The sequence below is a fragment of the Zootermopsis nevadensis genome, unplaced genomic scaffold, assembly GCF_977971745.1.
Source record: "Zootermopsis nevadensis isolate Lab colony 2312 unplaced genomic scaffold, Znev_1.0 Znev_ptg000007l, whole genome shotgun sequence".
Classification (NCBI taxonomy): domain Eukaryota; kingdom Metazoa; phylum Arthropoda; class Insecta; order Blattodea; family Termopsidae; genus Zootermopsis; species Zootermopsis nevadensis.
In genome coordinates this window covers 15,092,128-15,114,310 of record NW_028259139.1, presented here as the reverse complement: position 1 = coordinate 15,114,310, position 22,183 = coordinate 15,092,128, and the positions used below count along the sequence as shown (strand labels likewise).

Below are 22,183 nucleotides of genomic sequence, written 5' to 3'. Positions count from 1 at the left end.
TGGTCAGTGTCACATCCTGGCCATGCTTTACACCCGTTACCCAATGGATAGGAGGCTCGGTGGGTCCCAGAGTTTGTTTGGATGCAGAAACTAGAAGAAAAATCCTTTGCCCCCTTTTCTAGTGTTTGTTACACAGGAAATTAATCTGTACAGCAGACTGAGCACAAATTAAGTATTTAATGTCCCCTCTTAGATTGTTCCCTTTTTACATAAAAAACATGCACTGTCACACTAGGATTTGAGGTGTTCACATTGGTGAGTATGAAGATGGCTCTAGTCTGCTAGAAGTTTACCAACACTTCAGAGGTCCTTGCTGCCTCGATAATCTGGGCGATGAAATTATCACAATTTCCATTACTTTTCCAGATGATTTGAAGAAAGTGAAGAAAGGTGAAATGGACATAGAAAAACTATGTCTTAGGTGCAGATCTTCAAAAGTACAAATTGTTGGAGAACACCCATATTTTAAAGGTTCACTTTGCAAGATCTGTATGGTGAGAGACGTTATTTACACAAAATTAGATTGACTAGTACAGCTCAATTTTTTGAATCACATGATGCATCCTTTACAACCACATTACATGTTTTTTTTCAAAAGGAGTTAAACTCAAATTCTGTTCTGTGACCGCAATTTATTTATATTTCTGTATAGTCATGGCATGTTTTTATTAATTTAAAATTAATCAAGGTTATAAGAAACAGCAGAATATTAATATTTTTTTACTCTTTGTGACTATAGAATGTTTACAAAACATTCAAAATGTATTTCTGTTAACATTGTAAAGTTTTGCTTATGAACATTTACTTGCATAATTTTGACACACCTGCTTTTAGAAAATAAATTATGAAAGAATTAACCTTTATTGTCCACGCAACATATCTTACATGTGGTCCAAATAGCTACTAGCATAACACTAAACTGTTAAACCCAAAGCTGAAGTCCAGTTGGCCCGAGAACTGCAAGCGCTAATCCAAACAGACACTTGTTAAGGTTTCTAAGGTAATGGAAACAAACAGTTTCATTCTAAAGACTTGCAAAATTTTTGTTATTACAGTATTATTTTCTTTAATACTTACTTTTCTTTCTAAGCCTGAAAGATAACATGAAGGTGCAGAAAAGGTGGTATCTTCAGCAATGTGCAATGTCAGTCATAAATCGCTTGAAAGAAAAGAATGCATTTGTGATGTAAGTCACAGCACTGTTGTAGGTCAATCTAAGCAGACAGTACATACCTTTTCCTAAGAGCAGGTGCTAACGTTGATCAGTGTCAAAACTTTGCTCCTGCACTTCTATCAGTCAAGAAGGAGAAGTTCCTAGTCAATACATGTAAACGGAAATTCTTGAAAACACGAAAACAGATGGTGCATTTACAGTATTTATTTTTCAAAATTGTATTTAAGACTTGGTCAATTTTAGTGCATGACACATAAATGTTTAATTTGTTTCAGGAAACAGTAAAAGAACATATCTTTACATTTGGTGCTGATGGCATACATGTAAGTGACATTGTATTAATAATGTATGTAGTTCCACGTTACCTCACTTGCTTTTCTATAAATCCTGTGCACTAACAAATACAATTATCTTACTTAAAATTTTAGGCAAATGATTTATTTAATTTCCCAACTATGCTGTCAGCTATGACTGATGTTTAGCATTGAAATAAGTATGTCTACTGTATGATTGTTTGTTTGTCATCAGTCTTTCGACTGGTTTGATGCGGTCCTCCATTTTAGCCTATCTTGCGCCAATCTCTTCATTTCCACATATTGTTTACAGCCCACATCCTCAAAAATCTGCGTCACATATTCCAATTCCCCCTACAATTCTTCCCTTCAACTGTTCCTTCCATTACCAAATTAACCCGTCGACGTGGTAGTTTAAATACCCCGCATATACTGCTGTCGTGCTGTTCCTGCGGTAGTATTTTTTAAATGCCCGTTTAAATTTTGCTGTAAAATACTCTTTTTTCATAACTTTTGAACTATATGAGATATAATTATGAATTTTTCACTGAAATCCTCTTAAAAGATGGTTTTATAATCTTACCTTATAAGATGAGATGTGTGAGCAGTGGAAGCAAGTCGATTAGAAGTTTAGTTTCAGAAAAAAACGGAGTGTACAACAGCCGTTTCTTTGAATAGTAAGATCTAAGTGTAGGCTTTTGCACAATGCCCATCAACATAAATAGAGCCAAAAGAACGTAAATTTCGTCCACTGTAACATCTTGCCACTTCCTAATCCTAGAGCGATATGTGAGAGGATTGGCACTTTTTGATATTTCTTGCTGAGCATATCTGTTGGTTTGATCAGCAATGTGCTGCACAAGTGCTATATCGAAAATATTTTCGAATAAACTCACGACATCTAGTTCAGCAGTGTCGAACTGGGGACCACATACATTACAAAATGCTTCTCGTGAAGCAGGAAATGAGTCTATATTTTCCCACAAAAACTTGTTGGAAACCACACCTGCATGTACGATGTCGTCCTGTCGACCACGTCTACCATTATCACAATCACTATCGCTAAACACGACAGTTCCCGGTGTCACAAACTGTGTATAATCAATGTCAAATACACTATCATCGTCCGAACTATATTCACTTATACTATCATCTTCTAAAACTTCATTTAAAACTTGTATTTCTTCAAGCTCCGTCAAGGGTCGACTTGTCGAAGAGAAAGCCATTGTAAACTACCAGGTCAGGCGTTTATTTTTAGACTCTCCCTTGCAGGTCATTGGAATGTAACCCTGTTGCCACATGTATACACATAGAGCTTTATTTCCACAACAGGCGAGAACAAACCTCATCGCGCTGGCGTTATTTATTCCATACTTATGGGCGTTTTAAATTAGGCTTTGAGGCTCGCGTGTTTATACGTAAATCCACAAGAACTTTAATTTAAATGCCCGCGTGTGTACACGTAAAACCACGTCTGAGGGTTAACCAATCCAGGGTGCCTCAGAATGTGTCCCACTATCCTATCTCTTCTTCTGGTAAGATTTTTCCATAGACTTTTCCTTCGCCTATCCTAAGACCAGCTCATTTCGTACTTTATCAGTCCACTTAATTTTCAACATCCTTCTATAGCGCCACATTTCAAATGCTTCTATCCTTCTTCTTTCTGGCTTTCCCACTGTCCATGTTTTGCTTCCATATAGCGCTGTGCTCCAAACACATAACTTCAGAAAAATCTTTCTTAATTCCAGGTCAATGTTTGACACTAGTAGACTTCTCTTTTTGAAGAAGGCTCTTTTTGCGTGTGCTAATCTGCTTTTAATGTCTTCCTTGCTTCATTCATCTTTGGTGATTTTGCTTCCTAAATAACAGAATTCCTTCACTACTCCTTCCACTGTGTCTTTCCCAATTTTGATAATTAATTGATCATTATTCTCATTTCTGCTGCTCCTCATAACTTTTGTCTTGATTTTGTTTGTCCTTAAGCCAAATTGCTCACTGAGTAATCTATTCATACCATTAAATAATTTCCCTACATCTTCCTTCCTTTCAGCCAAAAGGGTAATATCATCAGCGAACCTTAACAATGCTATCCTCTCCCCTTGAACCTTTATTCCTATCCTGAGCTTTTCTTTCACTTCCTTCATTGCTTCCTCAACATACAAGTTAAACAGCAGGGGCGATATGCTGCATCCTTGTCTTACTCCCTTTTTAATAAATGCGTCTTTCTTGATTCTCCACTTTTATCATGGCCACCTGATGCTTATGAATACTGTAAATAACTCGTCTATCTTTATACTTCAGCCGTACCTTCCTCAAGATTTCAAACGTCTTATTCCACTTTACGTTGTCAAAAGCCTTCTCCAAATCTTCAAATCCCATAATTATATCTTTATTTTTCTTAATCCATCCTTCTATAATTAAACGTAAGATCGGAATTGCCTCTCGAGTACCCATACTTTTTCTAAAACCAAACTGATCCTCATCTAGTGCCTCTTCAATTTTCCTTTCTATTCTTCTGTATATTATTCTAGTTAATAATTTTGATGCATGAGATATAAAGCTCATTGTGTTGTAGTTCTCACATTTGTCTGCTCTTGCTTTCTTGGGAAGTGCGAAGATAATGCTCTTTTAGAAGTCTGATGGTATTTCTCCGGACTCATAGATTTTGGACACCAGATTGAATAACCTTCTAGTTCCTTCATCCTCCATAGATTGCAATAATTCTGAAGATATGTCATCTACTCCCACTGCCCTGTTTGAGCCTAAGTCTTTCAGAGCTCTGTCAAATTCAAATCGTAGTACTGGAACTGTGCAATAACATAAGATTATTATTATTATTACCATCCATAAAATGTCACTATTCTGATGATAGTGACTACATAGTCTAAGGCAGTGGTCCCCAATGTGGTGCCCGCAGGCACCATGGCGCCTGCCAAGGCTATTTTCGGGTGCCTGCGTTGTTACGGAATAATGAAGGCCGTTCAACCATGAACATTATAAAATCAAAGCACAGATCTCGACTTATTAACACCCATCTTGACGATTGTTTGCGAGCAAGAACATCATCCTACACCCCCAAATTTAAAAAACTGGCCGATGAAATGCAGTGCCAAACATCACGCTAACTTCTCACTTGAGTAATAATAATTGTACTTATAAAACTACGCATTTTTGATTGCATGGTTTCTTGTATCATTAAACGTGTTGTTTTGTGTATTATTTAGTGTCTAGAGAAAAGAAAATTTGGCTTTGTTAATTGGTTGGTGGCCGCCACGATCTCATAAACTCTCAAATGTGCCCGTAGGCACAAAAGGGTTGTGGACCACTGGTCTAAGGCATAGGTCCCAAGCACTTGGGCATGGAATCAAGGATTTGAATCCCACTCAAGGCACGTATGTTCACCCGCGTCTTTCTGTGTTGTGCTCCTCTGTGTAGGTAAAGGCCTTACATTGAGCTGATCACTCGTCCAAGGAGTCCTACCATTCATAATTTCAGAATTATTTCTGAATCCATAAAGGCTGAAGAAGAAGAAAAAAGAATATGAAATTGTCACTATTAAGTCAAACTGAAAGGACAAGTGATGACTACTCAGTTTGTTTACTTATTACTTTGTCAACTTACTTGATTTTTTCAAACTTTGCAGGTATTTTCATATTTCCTCTTAAAATATATTTACCTGGTGATTACTGTCATATATGATGCCTTGTCTAATCCTGACCAGGGTCCTTTGAAAGCCACCATTGACAGGATTAAAGCTGCTGTAACTAAAGTGATGGATTTAGCTATTCCCTTTGGTGGTTTAGGAAGAATAAGTCGATGACAGAGGCAGTATGACTTCAGAATCGTTGGCAAACATCGACCAGACTACACAGCGCAACAACCCAGAAGACAGAAATCTTCATACTCACTGCTGTGAAAACCTCAAATCTTAAATTTATAAACTTGTCAGGAGACTAAAATATGTCCTTCCTCAGTTGAAACAGCTCAGAAATTTTCCTTTTTTTCAGTGCTGTTTCCTCATGCATTACTTGTCCATCTGCTATGTGTGTGTGTACATCAGCCGCGAATGCCATTAATTCAGTCGTATGTTTCAGATGCATTGCGCCATTTGCAGTAATGCAGGCGAAGTGTTCGTTTGCAGCAATCCACAATGCTGCAAGTAAGTGATTTCTTCCTTCATTCTGAATGTTATGAAGTCCGGTGAAAATGTTGTTTTAATCACCATCATCATAATAGACTGACGAAAATATTTCGACTTCTCAAGAAAATTTTAGGACAGCAGCAAACTGCTATAAGCATAAAGTATTTGGGATGCATTTTCCATTCACTGTTGTGTTAGTTTCTGTACACTTTTGAAAAATAAAACACAGAAATTAGGTAGCAATAAATATATGTCACTGTAAATTAAGAACAGAAATTATGCAATTTTAGTGAGAAATATCTATAATCATATTGCGTTCAAACTTCTTTAAGCATTCTACCTCCAGTTTTAACAAGAGGCTGGTGATATTGAATTTGAACAAGGAAAATTCATTATTGCTGTTTCTCTAGTCTTGAACCATTCACAATGCCAAAATTAAACAATGACGTTTTGGGAGCTGACCCTGCTTTCATCTTCAAGAGATAATGCCTACTCTGTTGGGTGTGACAGAATGGGCTAATCCCACAGATTGAGATTCACCTGAAGACAGAAGCAGAGCAACTTCCTGAAATGTAGTGGTTTCATTTTAGAATACTGTATGATGGATCAAGTCCAAAGAAACAGCAATACTGAATGTAACACGCCATCATTAAGACCATCTATCCTTCACACTGAACGTTTTAGTTTTTTAAGATAGTTATATACTAAATATCTTGCAACAGTGATTCTCCAACTTTCTCAGTTCACACAGAACCTGGATATCATGGTGCTCTTTGCAGACCACCCAGAAACATGTTTTTATGACACCAATCAAATTAAGAACAATGTTACTATAAAGTTTTCAGCCAAATTGGCGGCTGAAGCGTGCACCAATCACATGTGCTGTGCCATGGTAGGAAGTAGTGGTGGTAGGTGGAGGGGTGAGATAGTGAGGAAACAACATAGAGTGGTGCCAAATGTAGCATCGTGGAACATTGGATTCCAGTGAATGGTTACAACACTACGCAAAGAACATGCAAGAATTGGCAACAATGCAGTGCGGCTGCTGATGCTTCTACCACGGGGTTTCTGATCAGACTGAGATCTCCCTGCTTACCAACAGACCTTCTTTGCGCTGATTGGTCACTCACAAAGAGCAGAACTCGACTCAGCCGCCAATTCCACTGAAAAATAGTATGCTGTCATGTTACATTACAGTCTGCACAGCTCAACAAACAATAAATAAAAATTGTACATAACTTTTATCAAATTTTAGAGTATACTGCCATGTCTGCATTGATTTGCTGGCTTCAGAAGGGGCAAAGAATTGGATACGGGAAAAGGAACCGTGGCTTTGTTTTCTGTGTGATGATCCATTGTCATCTATGCATGGTTTCATAAAGCCAAGACCCGATTGGATGAACTGTCAGAGGGTATGTACATGTCTATTGTAAAGCTGTCTTAATATGCCTGCTGCCCATGAACTTTAACCTTTTATTGCCATCTGTCTCAGAGAAATGCTATACAAGGATATTTAAACTTGCATGTACGGTTTGTTTTAAAAAATATCTACCATGCTGCAAGTGTAAATGTGTTACTCTTGTTACAGATTTCTGCTCTTTTCCCAGCGAATAACATTATGTCATCCATTCCTCTGTCAAAAAAATCAAAATCTGGCTTGAGGGTGTTGTCTCTCTTTGATGGAATTAGTACAGGTAAGATTGACAATTCGGAACCTAAAAGCGTTTTGTGAATCAGATTACACTATATTACAGTTGTATAAGATGGTAAGCTAAGATTCATGATCTTTTAGATGAATTTAACATGTATTCATAATTGACAGGTTGCTATTTTCCACACATTTTAATTTGTTGGAATTTCAAGAATGGTTATACACAGCATGAGGCTCAGCAAAAACAGTAGTTACCAGCACATAATTTATGAGTTAGAGTTCTATACTTTTTAATTCAATAATACTCCAGTGTTCTGCAACCTTTATTTGCCCACACCACACCTTAATTTGCCAGACTTACTGAGTGGTCCTGAACAACATTATAATGCCTGATGTCATTATAGTAACATATTAAGGGGCCAAGTAACATCTGACCATGTTTGTAGTTTATTTTTTACCATACTTGTTTTATTTTTGAAGATATTAGACACATTAAAAACAAAACATGTGTCTCTTTCATATCTGAAGTGTTTAACTATATAGAATTAAAATAAACCATAAATCTGATTAAAATAAATGGTCAGTGACTTACTCATGTGTGTGGTCTTTTGCAGTACTATGTATGCACTGTGAGTGACATCTCAGTGGAATATCTTGAATGATGATTCGATTAGTATTTAACTTATGACACTTGCATCTGACACATTGGTAAAAGGTTTCCTGCATACCACGTCTGGGCACTAACAAAGGTTGAAAGAAAAATTCTCACTGCTGGATGTGTGTGACTGACTTGTTATTTGCTGAAATTCCAGTTTGGTTCCTTGCAGGAATGGTAGTTCTCAAAATGATGGGAATAAAAGTTGAAAAATATTATGCTTCAGAAGTGGACAAAGATGCTATAAATGTTAGCAAAGTTAATCATGGAGACAGCATTGAGCATATAGGAGACGTAGAATTGTTGAGCCCCGAAAAGTTGTCTCGTCTTGGTCCCATAGATTTGCTCATAGGTGGTTCTCCATGTACTGAATTAAGTCTGGTCAACCCTGCTCGCAAGGGCCTCTACGGTAAGTGGGTACTGTTTAGGTAAGCACATTACAGTATTCTTAACATTTTAAAACCAAAGATCTTATGAGTAATATTTCATAATTCATTTCGTATTGTGAAGGAAACAGTACATTTCACCATTACAAAGATCAATTTGTTAATGCTGTTTAAGGAATTTACTCTCTGTTTACACTGATTATCATATGAAACACACAAATAAAAATGCATTTTTCAAGCAGGTGGGACACATATTTACCACTTGGCTGTAAAGGTTTTTTTTTCTGCTCTGTAGAAACTGACTGTCACATCACCAATACACTCTCTGGCACTCGTACTGAATTATGATTTGTCTGAATTCTGTAACAACATAGTATTTTCAATGATTACAGAAACTGAGATGTCTCACAACATTCAAATTAATTTCCCAGAAACATAAAACAGTCTGTAATTCTGCTAATGACAACCCATATTTTCATTTCTAAGATCTATAAATTTCTGCATTAAGATTCCAAAGAGATAATATTCCCCCCCCCCACATTATATGTTTTCATCAAATGCTGGTGCACTGCCCTGTTGGAAAAAACAATTACTTCAGTTCAGAGTGTCCAGAGTATTATTAATATAACACTTTGAGATATTCTCAGATATAACAGTACCCTCATTATTTTGTGATAATACCTTTTATTAAATTTGGCCATAATGCTAACTAGCATAGGTTCGAACAGAACTCCTTTCAGCTGCTGATCACATAACTAAATGGAAGGTCTATCTAATATGCAAAATATGTGTGTTTTCATTGCTGAAAGTCACCATATCTACTGCAGTAAAATTGTAAACAAAACATGACATACGTAGACATTATGATACAAATACTGTATTTCATGTCAGCATGTCATAGCCATTCAACTCGTTAAAACAAGTCTTAAAGAATAGGGTCAAATGTTTTGGTTAGATTAATCTACCTCACAATGGGGTCCAGTGAATGGCTGTTTGTAAACACCGAAAAGAAACGTAAGTCCCATAGAAGGTGGAGAATTTTCTGACTTAAAAAAACAATTACTGGCTTTTAACATGGACTCTGTTTGAGGGAGTTAATTAATCAGAGTAGATAAGATCTGATGTTCTACAGTTACAAGTGATGTTATATCTAGGAAAATATTCTGTTTCATGTAATAAGACATTAAACATTATACAGTGGTTATGATGCATTTTCTTCAGAAACACTGTGATGTTGGTTGATCTATTTTGTTTAGCAAGATATATACATCACAACACTGAAATATAAGACTGAATAACTTTTGCAGTATCATTCACAAATATTAATTCACTGATGTGTTTTTCTTTCTTCAGACACAGAAGGATCTGGTTACTTATTCTTTGATTTCTACCGAGTTTTGATGACACTTCAAGTACTGCATGGTAAAAACATATTCTGGATATTTGAAAACACTGCTTCAATGCCATACAGATTGAGGAATGTTATAACTAGGTAATGCTTTAATTAGGTCAAAGCTTGAGTATGCCTTAGTTGTGTGGAATAATCTTACACAGACAGATTCTAATAAATTGGAAAATATTCAAAGAAAATTTGCCAGTTTGTGCAATTACCGATTTTTTCAGTTAAATATCCCATGCAAATATGAATTGATCCTATCTACTTTAAATTTTAGAACACTTTATTCCAGACGACAACATCTTGACGCTTTATTTCTTGTTAATGTCTTTAAGGGCAAAATAAATTGCAATTCCATTATGGATGCTGTTGGTTTACGTGTGCCAGCGAGGCAAATAAGAGAATTTTCTACTTTTAGTGTGAGCAGTGCACTAAGACATAGTCCTTCAGCCAGGTGCGTCATCACTGCAAATGACGTATGTAAATCTTTGGACGTATTTCGCATAACATTGTCTCCCTTGAGGGCACGTTCTCAATAAGGGAAAAGATCTAGATAGGTGTCTTGGTAGATGATCTAGCTTGGTTATCTGTTTTTTGTATTTCTTTAACGTTTTACAATTATATTAGTGTTCCCTAGGTGGATTATTGGTTTTTATTTATATTTCTTCATTTATTTTGCTTTGTGTTTAATATTGTTTCTTTTTTGGGCTTCCCTGCATTTGGCTGTTATATTTAATACTGTACATGTATAAGTTTAAGTAATCTCTTTTTGTAGTATTTTTCTTTATTATTTCATTATTATTGTATATATTATCAGTGTTTGCCTGTTATTGGCTTCTTGCTGTTGGCAAACACGCAAATAAATTAATTGAATTGAATATGATACATTTTTATATTTAGTCTCATTTGTTTGTTTTTGTTGTATTTGTAATGTTTTACTTTTATTATTATTGGAATGAATGTAATCATTGTATTATATTTCATCCTGTAATGTTGTACAATGCTTGACTGTTATTGGCCTTATCTGGCTGTTGTCAAGCACTTAAATAAATTAATTGAATTGAATTGAAGCTATAACATAAACGTTCATGACAAATTGCATGTGTAATATACACCAAGATGTTACATGTTGTATGACTGAGAATATATTTTGTTTGAAGGTTCCTAGGTTGTGATCCAGTCGTTATTGATGCATCATGGTTGTCTGCACAGCGCCGGGCACGTTTTTTCTGGGGCAACATTCCGGGTTTGGGAAGGACAGAGCTTCCCGAGATTAATATGAAACTAGATGAATGTCTGATGCCAGGCATGGAAAGGAAAGCTGTGGTTGAAAAAATAAGGACAGTGACCACCCAGTCAAACTCTCTTCTTCAGGGTGAGTGACATCACGCTAGTGTAAGTCGTCTATTGTGCAATTCTGTCACTGGCACACTGCATGGTCCTATACCTAACCCTTTCGCAACCAATATAGTTAGCTAGTTATATTATTTTATATGTATCATGTTAAGAAGTATGTGATTCTTCTTTTGTTTTTCTGTAATCCTAAGGCAGTCATGTGTTATATTATACTGTGTGAGCTTCTTATTATTGGAGAGCTTCTCTCTGTCAGAGGCAAGTAAATAAATAATTAAATGTTTTTGGACTTATTAAAAAGTTCTTTATCACAAATTTTTGGAGAGATAGGTAATGAAGATTGCTGTCTTCTGGGTTGTTGCGCCATGTAGTCTGGTAGATGTCCACCAGACTACATGGCGTAACAACCCAGAAGACAGCCATCTTCAGACTCGCCACCGTGAAAACCCCAAATCCTACAGAACGGTAATACTTTCTGCTGCACTGAACTCCAGTCTGTAATTTACATTGCTATGCCGAAAATTAACTACTGTTGGGATTTATTTGGTATTTCAGGTAAGAATAGGATATTTCCTGTGAAAATGAAAGAGGAAATGGACGCAGTATGGATAACAGAACTGGAAGTTATCTTTGGTTTACCACTCCATTACACAGACACTGGGAACCTTCAGTTACGTGAACGACGACAACTTCTGGGCAGAGCATGGAGTGTACCTGTGGTAAAACACATCTTGCAACCACTGAAGTTGTATTTCAAGTGTGAAAGGGAGAAAAGTGTAAAACAGGGGAAAATGACCACATAAAGCACATGTGGAACCAATACCATTAGAATCATCACTACCACATTCCAAATTCAGGTTATCATGTCTTTCAGTTTTAAATCGTCTTACTTTTGGTCTTGGTTCAGATACATGTTCATTACTTCTCTTTTTACTGGATACATCTTACAGTTTTACTATAGTTTTGCCAAATTTCATGAAAGGTTTACTCCATTTCACAGGGCTGCTGCAATAACATTTGTCTGAAAAAATTATTAAAAACTTTGTCAAATTATGAGTTGTATCATGTAGCATCTATTGCATGCACGTGCACAGAGACACAACATTCACAGCAGGGTAAAAAAATTTCAAAACTTAGTCAGGATTGGCCTTAGAAGCTGGGCTGTCACCCAAGTCAGACAGACTTCAGTATTTTGAAGAATATTATCAATACAGTTTCTTTAACCAATCAAAGCCCATGTGTGTTTAATTTTATGGTCCTTGTTGCATCCAATCTGTACATGTGACATACTGTAATAATGTGTTCAGAACAAAGCTTTCACCAGTCATATAAGTATGCAGAGTTGTCAGATAACAATGATGAAAAAGTATGTACTCAATTGAATAAAAATTTTCTTGGATATTATCCATCGTCTAGATAGAGTCCCATCTCCGAAACGTCGTTTTACGTTTTATATTTACTAGACGATGGATAATATCCAAGAAATTTTTTATTCAATTGACTCTTCACCATCGTCAAGAAGTTTTAAGTATGTACTCATTCTAGACTCTACGATAGTGAAATGTGACTAGAAGAGGTTTTCAGCCGTTTCACGTGATAACACCTTGCAAACGCAGTAACATCAAGCTTTCTTATGAAAACCTATATTTTGTTAATATACTATAGCTCCTGAGCAAATCAAGAAATGAAATAGTTAACATTTGGTCAATTTTAAATGGCTATGAGCAACAGCTTGCTCTATTGCTCATGTTGTGGAATGAATATCATGGGAAGCCTAAGTTTCCTCTCCATCAGGTTCAACACCTTCACGTGATGCCTGGAGAAAACTCTGTAGAATATATGGAAAGAGCAGAAGTTCCTCTATACCTGGCATTTCAGTTTGGGGTAACATGATAACATGCCCTTGTGAAGTCGCTGAAACGCTTGAATCTTCATTCGCTTTCATCAGCAGTTTTGTACACTATGACCCAACACTTTTACAAATTAAGAGCAATGTGGAGAAAAAGAGATTAATTTTAAATTTGCAAGGGAAGAACATTACGTGCCCTTTTCAATGGACTGCCAATCTACAACTGCATTTGGACGGAGAATGCCTTTCTTCTTATGTGGAAAAAAGGTACAACAATCTGCATTTTGAAACTGGGAAGGACTCTCTCCTAGTCACAAGTTCCAAGCCTATATAATTAGCCAGTTGTTTATGTAAAATCCTAGAGCAAGTGGTTAACCACCAATTTACATGGACAATGGAACACGATGGCCACCCATCTAATTCCTAGTGTTAATTCAGATGTCAACACTCAAGAGTACATCACCTGGTCCAACTGCAGCATTTTACATTATATGTATATTATATATAATGTCTAGGGTTCTAGGCAAAGTTTTCCTATCTCCACACAAAATAAATAAATAGTGATAAAATAAAGATACAAAAAGCATTTAAATAAAAAATACTTTTCCCTCAACTATAAAGGGAGAATACTGCAAAAGTAGTTATGCTTTGTCTAGAACATAACATACAGAACAACAATTTGAGTAAAGTTCATATGTAACTGATAAAACTTACATAATTTTGGACCTTATCAAGTGGAGTTTCAAGAGGTAAATTATCTTTTGCTGACTCAGTTTGGGTGAAATTCTTCAGCAGCCTCCTGATGGTATTCTGTGCATTCACACATCCTGAATACAATCCATAAGATAATCCTCCAGGGAGGAGACATCAGTCAGAAATTTAAAATAACAAAATATGTAACTGAAAAAGTTTTCTCGAAAAGCATCGAAATTAAGTGCATGAACCTGTCCAACTTTCAACAAAAGGGGTGTCCAAGATATAGGGTATTGTGGACATGTAAAATTGTAGAATATTCGCCGGTTCCAATTAAAAGGGTTGTCCAGGATATAGGGGTGTCCAACTTGAGGGATTTTACTGTACATAATTACGTTTTAATATTAATCATGCAACTGTTGACGATGAGGAAGTCAGAGTGATTGTTGAGGAGGAGAAAATTCTTCGCTTATTGGGGAAACCTTGCAAGCACTGGAAGTGTCAACATCAAGTTGTGTCTTCTGTCTAGGAATGGACAAGTAGGAATTGGCCTTTTTTAAGTTCCACCCCGGCAAGCTTTCCCGGGCAGTCCGCAAAAAGCTGAAGGCGACATCACAGCTGTGGGAAATCAAGAGACCGTGGAATCCACTGTTTCTTGAATTCTCACAGCGGTGCTGTCCGACGTCAGCTTCCTCAGGAAGATCCAGAAAAGCTTTCCGGGGTGGGACATGAAATAGGCCAACTTCTACTTGTCCATTCGTAGACAGAAAAAACAACGAGAAATTGCTCCTTCCAGTGCTCGCACGGTTCTCCAAATCCGCGAAGAATATTCTCCTTCTCAACAATCACTCTGAATATTTCATCATCACACAATTCCATGGTTAATATTAGAACGTAATGATTGGGGCCCCACCCCGCCCCAATCTGTGGTTGCCAACCTAAATTTCTAACGCAACCTCCAATTACCTAAATGGCGACGGAGTGGCGACTCGCATCACCCGCTTGGTCATCTTCCAAAAGCGACTGGTCCTCGCAGTCCAAGGATTACAGCGTGACCGTCAAATTTTCGCTCCTCCACTTGTTGAGACGATAGGTCTGCGATCTCTGAATGCGGGATGGGGCCCCAATAATTACGTTCTAATATTAATCATCCAACTGTTGACGATGAGGAAGTCAGAGTGATTGTTGAGGAGGAGAATATTCTTCGCGGATTGGGAGATCCCTGCGAGCACTGGAAGTGTCAACATCTCGTTGTGTCTTCTGTCTACGAATGGACAAGGAGGAATAGGCCTTTTTTAAGTTCCACCCCGGCAAGCTTTCCCCGGGCCGTCCGCAGGAAGCTGAAGGCGGAGATCACAGCTGTGAGAAGTCAAGAGACCGTGGAATCGGCCGCGGAAAAAGCGTTGTGCGATCTGATCACTGGCTAGTCCAGTGGGCTCACGCACGTCTGAAACGTATGGTGGGATGTGAGTTGGTCCGTGTCTCCCACAATTCACTGAGACCCACCGCGAGGATGCGGAAAGACAACGACTTGGATGCGTCTAACTCGGGCTGTTCAGTGGAACACGCCTCTAGGCGCTTGGCACTCGGGCCACTGTCCGGAGCCGAGACCTTTTCTCTGCCGCTACAGACAATAGTTCTCAGACCTGATGGCCCGGTGCATAAAACCACTGCTTTCAATTCCACGGGCGAACAAGCCGCTTGCGGTAACCGGCATTACTGCTACGCTGAGGACAGCGCGGCGTACACTGGTGTGGCGTTTGGGCGACCGGATAAAGTGGCGACTTCTGGGTAGTTTCCTCGGCACCGCTCCCCACTAAAGTACCCAGAAATCCACCTGAGCGGCCGCCCATTTAACCGGTTGCGCGGCCTTAACGCCGGTGCACGCCGCGATCACATCAGCATGGCTAAGTTGCCGGCCACTGGCAGCGACGGTTTCGCCCGTGGAGGCAGTGTGTTTAGCCACGGGGCCTTGGGCGCAGAGAGGCTTCGAATGGGCGGTAAAGGCGAGGACGAGGCTCTGAACATTGGACCTGACGCCGCACGGCAAAATGGCTGGTTCCACCGAACAGCCCGAGTCGGACGATTCCAAGTCGTTGATATTCCGCTTCCTCGCGGTGGCTCTCGGTGCATTGTGCGATGCACGAACCAACCCACATCCCACCATGCGATTCAGACGTGCTTGACCCCACTGGACTTGAAAGTGATTAGATTATACAACATTTTATAAGCGGCGGAATCCACGTTTTCTTGACTGGGTGGTACTGGAAAAAGGCCAATTCCTTCTTGGCCATTCATATACAGATATCAGAACGAAATGTTGCCTCTTCCAGTGCTCGCACGGTTCTCCCAATCCGGGAAGTATATTCTCCTCGTCAACAATCAATCTGACTATCTCATCGTCACACAGTTGAATGATAAATATTAGAACGTAATGATTGGGGTCCCAACCCGCCCCAATCTGTGATTGCAAACCTAAATTTCTAACGCAACCTCCAATTACCTAAACGGCGACGGTGTGGCGACTCGCATCACCCGCTTGGTCATCTTCCAAAAGCGACTGGTCCTCACAGTCCAAGGATTACAGCGTGACCGTCAAATTTTCGCTCCTCCACTCGTTGAGACGATATTTCTCCGATTTTTGAAGCGGGATGGGGCCCCAATAATTACGTTCTAATATTAATCATGCAACTGTTGACGATGAGGAAGTCAGAATGATTGTTGAGGAGGAGAAAATTCTTCGCTGATTGGGAGATCCCTGCAAGCACTGGAAGTGTCAACATCTCGTTGTGTCTTCTGTCTACGAATGGAAAAGGAGGAATTGGCCTTTTTTAAGTTCCACCCCGTCAGGCTTTCCCGGGCCGTCCGCAGGAAGCTGAAGGCGATATCACAGCTGTGGGAAATCAAGAGACCGTGGAATCCACTGTTTCTTGAATTCTCACAGCGGTGCTGTCCGACGTCAGCTTCCTCAGGACGGCCCGAAAAAGCTTTCCGGGGTGGGACATGAAATAGGCCCATTTCTTCTTGTCCATACGCAGACAGAAAACACAACGAGAAATTGCTCCTTCCAGTGCTCGCACGGTTCTCCAAATCCGCGAAAAATATTCTCCTCCTCAACAATCACTCCGAATATTTCATCATCACACAATTCCATGGTTAATATTAGAACGTAATGATTGGGGCCCCACCCCGCCCCAATCTGTGGTTGCCAACCTAAATTTCTAACGCAACCTCCAATTACCTAAACGGCGACGGAGTGACGACTCGCATCACCCGCTTGGTCATCTTCCAAAAGCGACTGGTCCTCACAGTCCAAGGATTACAGCGTGACCGTCAAATTTTCGCTCCTCCACTTGTTGAGACGATAGGTCTGCGATCTCTGAAGCGGGATGGGGCCCCAATAATTACGTTCTAATATTAATCATCCAACTGTTGACGATGAGGTAGTCAGGGTGATTGTTGAGGAGGAGAATATTCTTCGCGGATTGGGAGATCCCTGCGAGCACTGGAAGTGTCAACATCTCGTTGTGTCTTCTGTCTACGAATGGACAAGGAGGAATAGGCCTTTTTTAAGTTCCACCCCGGCAAGCTTTCCCCGGGCCGTCCGCAGGAAGCTGAAGGCGGAGATCACAGCTGTGAGAAGTCAAGAGACCGTGGAATCGGCCGCGGAAAAAGCGTTGTGCGATCTAATCACTGGCTAGTCCAGTGGGCTCACGCACGTCTGAAACGTATGGTGGGATGTGAGTTGGTCCGTGTCTCCCACAATTCACTGAGACCCACCGCGATGATGCGGAAAGACAACGACTTGGATTCGTCTAACTCGTGCTGTTCAGTGGAACACGCCTCTAGTCGCTTGGCACTCGGGCCACTGTCCGGAGCCGAGACCTCTTCTCTGCCGCTACAGACAATAGTTCTCAGACCTGATGGCCCGGTGCATAAAACCACTGCTTTCAATTCCACGGGCGAACAAGCCGCTTGCGGTGACCGGCATTACTGCTACGCTGAGGACAGCGCGGCGTACACTGGTGTACTGTTTGGGCGACCGGATAAAGTGGCGACTTCTGGGGTGGTTTCCTCAGCACCGCTCCCCACTAAAGTACCCAGGAATCCACCTGAGCGGCCGCCCATTTAACCGGTTGCGAGGCCTTAACGCCGGTGCACGCCGCGATCACATCAGCATGGCTAAGTTGCCGGCCACTGGCAGCGACGGTTTCGCCCGTGGGGGCAGTGTGTTTAGCCACGGGGACTTGAGCGCAGAGAGGCTTCGACTGGGCGGTAAAGGCGAGGACGAGGCTCTGAACATTGGACCTGACGCCGCTCGCAAAATGGCAGGTTCCACCGAACAGCCCGAGTCGGACGATTCCAAGTCGTTGATATTCCGCTTCCTCGCGGTGGCTCTCGGTGCATTGTGCGATACACGTACCAACCCACATCCCACCATGCGATTCAGACGTGCTTGAGCCCACTGGACTTGAAAGTGATTAGATTATACAACATTTTATAAGCGGCGCAATCCATGTTTTCTTGACTGGGTGGTACTGGAAAAAGGCCAATTCCTCCTTGGCCATTCGTATACAGATATCAGAACGATTTGTTGCCTCTTCCAGTGCTCGCACGGTTCTCCCAATCCGGGAAGTATATTCTCCTCGTCAACAATCAATCTGACTATCTCATCGTCACACAGTTGAATGATAAATATTAGAACGTAATGATTGGGGCCTCACCCCGCCCCAATCTGTGGTTGCCAACCTAAATTTCTAACGCAACCTCCAATTACCTAAACGGCGACGGAGTGGCGACTCGCATCACCCGCTTGGTCATCTTCCAAAAGCGACAGGTCCTCACATTCCAAGGATTACAGCGTGACCGTCAAATTTTCGCTCCTCCACTCGTTGAGACGATATTTCTCCGATTTTTGAAGCGGGATGGGGCCCCAATAATTACGTTCTAATATTAAAATAAGAATTGCGTAGTTGAGCAAAAATTACTTCTTGTGACAACAAGCAAAGCATTAACACCTGAAGAATTTCTTAAACACTGAATCTTTAACTCTTCGGTGACCCGAGTATTATCAAAATAACAAAATCTCACGGTGAGGCTGCTGAGAGCTCCTCGTTCTTCCAACGACCGGCAGATGGTGACGCTGTACTTGGATCTCGTCTAACAATGGCTCCGCCAAGCACAGCATTAGCACACTCGCTTCTCACATAATAGTTGCACTTTATTCTTGAAGCACAAATGTTTATCACCGCGTTCACAAATTACCGCCACCGGACTCTATCCTGAGCTAGCTGCATCCACAACGACTCCCTGTGAACCCTGTCCCTAGCATCACCACACACACGAATTAATATCTAAATTTCTGTTTACACACAGGGCCCTCAATTTTTACTCAAGCCTAAACGGACATTACACTCACTTCTCAGAATTTGCGTAAAGTATTTTAAATATACGTCAGTTTTCCCGATTCCAAACCAGAAAGATTTTATCCTACTTCAACTGTAAAGTGATCAGAATCATTACAATTTTTCAATCATTAAAATCATAATAGTCGTTAAATAAAATCGATCATTAAACATTTAATTTGAATTTAAACCGAAAACCAATTCCGTATTGTCAACGTGCATGTAAACTCTAGTAAAACTTCAAAGGAATAAAAGAAATTTTAACAGATGACATAACTAAGTGACTTTATATTAAAATATAGGAATTTATAACCACAATGACAAGATTACGAGTTAAAAGAAATGTTTAATGATATCTAAATATTTACCCCTGAAGAGGCGGCTAATCGCTATTACGTGACGCCAAACTCACATTCCCAATTTGAACTTCCTTCTCATTTTATACATTTTGAAAGTTTCTTTACACTGTCATATTTCGAGAAATCCGACTTTTAAAATATCAACTTCCACAGGCGATTCTTAAAATACTTCAAAATCTTTTGCGTAACAGAAACACTTCTTCGAAACCAATTTTTGTTCTATTTATAAAAAAAAAATTCTTGTCATAAACCGAACTTGACTGCCCATCCGAGAATTCCCAAATTCGTAGCCTCTCTTCATTAAAACTAAACTGACTTCTTACCGTTTTTGCCTTTTGGTGGGGTACGAGAATTATTCACACTTAAGAATTAAACACTTATTTAAACTCCGCCATTATCAAATCAAGCAAAACAAAGTCCGAGTCACAGGACAGATTTCACTGCACGACCAACAACGACCAAAGTCCAACTAGAACTGACTGGGTCTGTTATTTTTACTGAAGGCAACAATCAAATGAACACCTGCGTCTAGATGACGTCATCATAAATAAACTCAATGTTCCCCATTGTTCTTTTTAGCGATTGCGCAATAATACGAAATGAGGATTCCTAGAAATAAAATTCTTCTTCTTAAGACCAAAGAGATTTTTGACAAAAATACGTCTATAAGGAAGGGTCATTCGGCAAAAAAGTGTAACGAAAAACGGAAACGAAAAAGGGGAACTAAAGAGTGTAAGATGGTTTCCTAGGAAACATCATCTGTTTATCAACCAATAAACAACAATGGTTACCTAGGAAACGTCACCTGTTTATCAACAAATAAACAACAATGGTTACCTAGGAAACATCATCTGTTTATTAACAAATAAACAATGGTTACCTAAGAAACTTCATCTGTTTTTTGTTACCTACGAAACGTCAACTGTTTACTCAACATTTTTGTTACCTTATCTTACCTTACATTACATTAAAATACATTACTTTACATTACATCCAGCTACCACAGACCAATCTTAAGCGTAACTAATTTAAGTTTAATAAGCAATGTCTTAATCAAACTTTACTCAAGTGTAAAGCATGTATAAAATAAATATTTAGAATAAAGCAAATATATAAACTTCCTTTCCGTATAGACGTATTTACGTCAAATTCTCCGGAACCGTGGTTCCACTGACAACTTTTACTAAAGCACAAAAGTAGAATTTATGTTGTAAGAATTTCAACCAGCAAAAAAGAAATTTTCGATCCACCTAAAACCAGACGGAAATTTATCCCTACTGTGCTACATGACTAGCTCCTCTCAACTTCAGTTTAATAATGATCCACATTATTATTATCCTCACAGTTACTTTTTCATCTTGCATGTGGTCCATAACCCCTCAGTATTTCTGCCTAAAATACACGAAAACTTTCCCATACTTTCTGCGTGCACTTCCCATCTTATCGTCTGTAATCTGACTACTCCACCAACACTAGGTGTGGAGTTCAAATCATGAAGCTTTTGTTACAACTTCCCATTCTCTCAATGCGTTCTTTTGAGTGTCCAGAACAGAAGTTTAAACTTTCGAAACCCATTTCATCTTCCCAAATGAAATTATTGTTATAACCTTATAAACACGCATCTAAATTTTGTACCAAAATTTTCTTCCACTCGTTGGCGACTATGCGGATTAAAAGTCTTATAAAAGTGTTGTAATTAGTCCTGGTAACTTGGATTTAACGGGCGAGCATTGGTTCATTAAAATTACAATAAACGTATAAACAATTATAATTACAATAAAATACATTAATGATTCTTAAAGGTCCTTATTTACTGATCGGCGCTGGATCTAACAAATCCCCGTAACTAACGAATGACCCTTCCGTATAGACGTATATACGTCAAAAGAAGACAAGCCTAATTCTCTTACACGAGTTCACAAATGCAGAAGAAAACATTAAATGTGATGAACAATAATAATAAATTGGAATCCCTTTCCTCAAACTTTCTTCAACTGTCAGAGATCACGATGTCCACCGGCACTTATCAATTTAATCAAAACTAAAATGGAGAGAGTGAAGGGCAGTATCACAGATTTCTTAATAATTCTTATATAAGACAAGTAATTGTGATATTCTAAAAGGATTTCAACAGCACAAAATTGTCTACTCTACGACGCACTTCTTCTACAAGCGATTCACTGCTCAGCTCTTCCGCAATAACGAAAGCGGATTGTTGACGGTGATAATGAAACACAACAATGACAAGTAAACAGACGACGTTTCCTTGGTAACATAACAATGCATACAAGCTGACCATTGTTATCGGTCCATATTTACACATTGTTGATACGGATCTTACACGTTTTCCTTTCACATTTTCCTTTCACTTGTTTGCCGAATGACCCTTCCGTATAGACGTATTTACGTCAAAATAGCAATTGTGTTTAAGTTACATATACAATGTGTATATATTCACACACATAAACGCACACATATCGTCAGAGGTTAAGTAGTGCAAAACCATATCTAAATATTTAACCTGAAATGCAGGCTGCTTACCGCTATTACGTGACGCCAAAATCACATTCCCAGTTTCTATTTCTTTTCCATGTTAGAATCTTAGGAAATTTTTTCCGACTGTCAAATTTCACGAAATTAGCAAATTATTGAAGTTCCAATGCACTAGAACTTCGGCTTTTAACATTTAAACTTTCAGAGACGATTCCTTCCAATCTTCGAAACCAATTTTTGTTCTACATATAAAAAAAAATTCTTGTCATAAACCGAACTTGACAGTCCGTCCGAGAATTCCCAAATTCGTAGCCTCTCTTCATTAAAACTAAACT

General features: G+C 39.2%; 1 protein-coding gene and 1 long non-coding RNA gene across 15 annotated transcripts in view; one reads left to right on the top strand and one right to left on the bottom strand.

Annotated features, from left to right (window-relative positions):
* Nucleotides 1-13,481, top strand: part of LOC110828018 (DNA (cytosine-5)-methyltransferase 3A) — a 19,989-nt gene extending 6,508 nt beyond the window's left edge. For 3 of the 5 annotated variants that reach the window (XM_022060287.2, XM_022060285.2, XM_022060286.2), the window contains exons 7-15: nucleotides 367-494; nucleotides 1,450-1,497; nucleotides 5,562-5,626; nucleotides 6,864-7,020; nucleotides 7,197-7,302; nucleotides 8,087-8,323; nucleotides 9,654-9,792; nucleotides 10,857-11,071; nucleotides 11,605-13,481. In XM_022060287.2, coding sequence (XP_021915979.1) covers nucleotides 367-494; nucleotides 1,450-1,497; nucleotides 5,562-5,626; nucleotides 6,864-7,020; nucleotides 7,197-7,302; nucleotides 8,087-8,323; nucleotides 9,654-9,792; nucleotides 10,857-11,071; nucleotides 11,605-11,852 — 1,343 coding nt within the window. In that variant the 3' untranslated portion in view covers nucleotides 11,853-13,481. Of the gene's footprint in view, nucleotides 1-366; nucleotides 495-1,449; nucleotides 1,498-5,561; nucleotides 5,627-6,863; nucleotides 7,021-7,196; nucleotides 7,303-8,086; nucleotides 8,324-9,653; nucleotides 9,793-10,114; nucleotides 10,380-10,856; nucleotides 11,072-11,604 lie in introns of those variants that run through there. The other 2 variants (XM_087344441.1, XM_087344440.1) reach the window with 2 other exon arrangements.
* On the bottom strand, nucleotides 1,861-22,183 carry LOC110828019 (uncharacterized). Of its 10 annotated transcripts, XR_015533968.1 has the most exons (7): nucleotides 18,683-22,183; nucleotides 18,369-18,538; nucleotides 13,613-13,725; nucleotides 11,940-12,070; nucleotides 8,560-8,660; nucleotides 7,852-7,999; nucleotides 1,861-6,771 (listed from the first exon to the last, which is right to left on the bottom strand). It is a non-coding gene; the product is annotated as an uncharacterized LOC110828019 (long non-coding RNA). The 10 variants fall into 10 exon arrangements; XR_015533967.1 differs by lacking the exons at nucleotides 1,861-6,771; nucleotides 7,852-7,999 and having other exon boundaries at nucleotides 8,386-8,660; XR_015533966.1 differs by lacking the exons at nucleotides 7,852-7,999; nucleotides 11,940-12,070; nucleotides 18,369-18,538.